Raw genomic sequence first — 3,667 nt, forward strand, 5'->3', positions numbered from 1 at the left:
TATCTTTTCTTTCAGAAATTTTCGTCTCTTCATCTCTTTTGAGTGACCTTCTGGGAAATTTCTTTAAAACTCTTGGTTTCTTCAAAACCCCTCTGGTAGGAAGGGTCATCCCCTCCCACCCCTAGGACTTCCACATCCTAGTCTTTGGAGAATTCTCTAGATCTCCTTTGGCACAGAAAAGGGGAATTAAGCCTATAGATGAAATTATAGTTACTCATCAGTTGACTTTAAGACTGGATGAGTACCCTGCCTTATCTGAGTGCGACCAATGCCATCACAAAGGTCCCTACGTACGGAAGGGAGGGGAAAAGAGGGGATGAAGGCAGCACCTACATGAGAGCAGCTGGGGATGCAATGTTGCTGGCCTTGCAGCTGGAGGAAGGGGCACAGCTAAGGACTACGAGGGGCTTCTACAATCAGAAAATTCTATAGCGACAGATTCTCCCTGAGGGAATGCAGCCAGTGACACTAACATTACACTTTTGCCCTCCAGAACTGTAAGGAACTGAATTTGTGTTGTGGTAAGCCAATAAGTTTGGAGGCATTTGTTATGGTGGTGATAGAAAACTAACACGCTCTCTAGCCTTCCTTTCTTTTCTGTGAACTCATCCACTCATTTGAAAGGACACTTAATTTTATTCAGATATACAAAGCTGGAGTTTGGACCCAAGGCCCAAACTCCTGAGGTTCCATATGCCAGGTCTGGCCACTGCCCCCTAAATGCCAAATAAAGAAGCATGGTGAAGGCAGAGAAAGGAGGTTTAATGCATGGCCGGGACATGCCGTGGGAAGAGGCAGAGTGAACACTCGGCTCATCTTCAGCCATCTTTGGGGTATAGGCATGAGTTATAGGTTTAAGTAGACAAAATAACTGGGAGCAGGGGACAAAGGAATGCATAGTTAAGCAGTCCCGGTCACAGGTGTGTTCTGATTGGCCATTATCTCAGTCCAAGGGTCCCCGAGAAGCATCTAGAGAAGATGTTATCGCTGTCATCACTTGAGGGGAGCAATCTGGTCCCATGAGATGAATATTCCTGCTCCAGGGTGCAGCCTCATCATTACAGGAAAGTGTCCTCTTTTGGAGGGGTGGTCTGCCCTGCAAGTCTCCACTGTTCCTTATGGGAAGTTTCAGTCCCTTATCATAAAGATATTATCAGTCTGTCCTTTCTGGAATCCAAGGTGATTGAAAAGTGACTGCAAAGAGAATGGCTTTAGAGCAAAGACAGATACAAAATAGAGGCACGGATGCCAAGGTTCTCCCGTTTTTAGTTAATTTATGGGCCCAAGTAAGGAGTCAGTACTTTTAAGCAAAAGCAGTTTGAGCGCCTCTTACATTTTTAGGTGTTTTGTAATGCAAGGGTTTTCATACCTCTGTCCACCGTATTTGGGCCAGACTTCGCTTGAGAATGTTTCCTAATGTCATTCATCCCAGGCCTCTTTTGTTTGGGTTCCTCCATTGCTTTTCTCCTTCCCAGTCCACCAATATTTTCTGTCAGTACTTTCAGGATGCAGAGTGAGGAGAGCAGCCCCAGTCTCTCACACAAGACACAAGACATGTCTGGGGACAGACAGATTTAAGCAGGGCAGGTAAGCTCTGAACAGGGCTGGTTGGTGTGACACAAGGACCTGACCCAGAGCACCAGCTGTGCATCTGTTTTGTTTTGGCTGTTACATAATAAAAACCTTCCCAGAGCCCCCTACTGGCTCCTTTCATCTCAGACTCTACCTGAGCCAGTCTGGCTTTGGCTGGAGGCTAATTTAGGAGGAAAGAGCCCCACAAGTCACCCCCAGCCCCCATGACCAAAGGTGAGTGCTCCCTAAGGGCCCAGCATGGGCTTTTGAGTGTCAGATGTGTAGTAGGCAGTGGTGTTAATATCACCACACATGGATTTTTAAATTACATGCTTAGTGAAAACCTAGGATTACCATGTGGCTTCAGCAGTCCCTTCTGGTACCCACCTCTCCCACACCCTACGCCTGAGTCATAATTGTTGTAGGTGGCTTGGGTCTATTATGACAGTGGGCTGCTGTTGGCATGTGACCTTAAGATGACTCCCCAAGGGACCCTGGGGATGTTCCAAATTGTCATCTGTGGGCAAGAAAATATGGTCAAACTAAAACATAAGCTTTTTTTGTTTGTTTTGTTGTTTTTTTGGCAGGACTGGGGTTTGAACTCAGGGCCTTGATTTTGCTAGGCAGCTGCTTTACTTCCTGAGTCATGCCTCCAGCCCCCTAAAATAAGATTATTTTAAAGAAGAAAACAAAAACAAAAGATGTTTCAGCCTTTGGTGGAAATTAGAGAGATGAATTTCACCCTCCTCCAGGGTGTAGAAACCATTTCCATAAATAGATGATTCCAGAGGAGCACGGGGTTCCTGAGCACACACCACCCCCACAGCTCTGCCGTGGGGAAGCTGTAGCAGGAGAATCTGCACAGCTGGGTTGGCAAACACTGACTTCTGCTACCAATGACCAGTGGGGCCAAACTCCACAGGCTGAAGCATAGTCAGCCATTAGGCTGCCCTTCCTTCAGACCCAGCCATGGGGAGGAGGGATCTGGGCGAGGGGAGTCCCCAATCCACCCTCCCTTCAGATTCCCACCACCCCTCAGGTTCCTTCATTTTCTAGAACGACTCACAGAACTCAGGAAACCACAGCAGGAAGGACTGCAGTTTTATTTAACACAAGGACACAAACCGGGCTAGGCCCCTTATGCAGCTTCCTCACGATCCAGCCCAACACATCGAACTGGAGGCACCATGGGGGTGTACTAGAGACAGGCTGGATTCAGCTACATCTGATATTCCCATATCTGTGCAAAGGCAGTGAGGGATGCACTGAAGACAGAATTCAAAGCAAATGCCGAGAAGACTTCTGGCAGCAGCATAAGAATTGTGAAAGTGAAAAAGGAATAATCCACCCCACCAAAGCAAGAAATGCTATGTTTTCAAAGTGAGGACTATGAGCAAGTTATGGCAGATTGAAATTATCTCTCTTCTTGGGGGGATTTACCTGTCTGTTCATAAATTAATGATGCCAATAAATTGACAGTTGGTTCACTTAAAGAAAAAAGATACAAACCAGACCTGAAGGGACAGACAGATGCATTGGCATGAGGTCAAGGCACCCCAAAGATGAGGATTCATCCTCCCCAGGCATACATCTCCCAGCATGTCAGTGTATGATAATACGCAGTTTTGCTGGACAGGGAAGCTCACCTGATCCTTGTTGTCCAGAGTTTTATTGGGGTCTCCATTGTCCATGTGACTCAATCTCTGGTCAGGCTGATGATTGTTGGTCTTTCAAATGTGACCAGACCGATCCTGAGTCACCTTATTAGCATAAACTGTCAGCTGTGGCCCAAGGTAACCACCATGAATAACATTAGGAAAATTCTAAAGGTGCAGAGACCTGGAATGAACAGTGATCAGCCAAATTCTTTGTTCCGTGATTCCCTGTTCCAAGTCTTGTATCTGAGAACAGACACTAAATCACACTCATCTTTTTCCCAGCAGGCAATGCCACAGATTGGTAGCCAGCCTCTGGTCAGGTGCCACCTAACCCAGTTAATGCACGGATGACAGGCGCAGGAATTTCAGATGCTCAGGGTTCTTGAGCCTGCTCTGAGAATGAAAGCACAGACTCTAACAGCAGAGGTCGGGAAGAT

General features: G+C 46.7%; 1 protein-coding gene across 1 annotated transcript; it reads left to right on the forward strand.

The window, feature by feature from the left end:
* Positions 1 to 2,759: 2,759 nt before the first annotated feature.
* On the forward strand, positions 2,760 to 2,919 carry LOC109699108 (ATP synthase F(1) complex subunit epsilon, mitochondrial-like). The gene is given in 1 exon segment (XM_020183653.2): positions 2,760 to 2,919. A coding segment is annotated over 1 exon segment (156 nt). The 3' UTR covers positions 2,916 to 2,919.
* Positions 2,920 to 3,667: the final 748 nt, after the last annotated feature.

Source organism: Castor canadensis, chromosome 4, assembly GCF_047511655.1.
Source record: "Castor canadensis chromosome 4, mCasCan1.hap1v2, whole genome shotgun sequence".
In the NCBI taxonomy this organism is placed as follows: domain Eukaryota; kingdom Metazoa; phylum Chordata; class Mammalia; order Rodentia; family Castoridae; genus Castor; species Castor canadensis.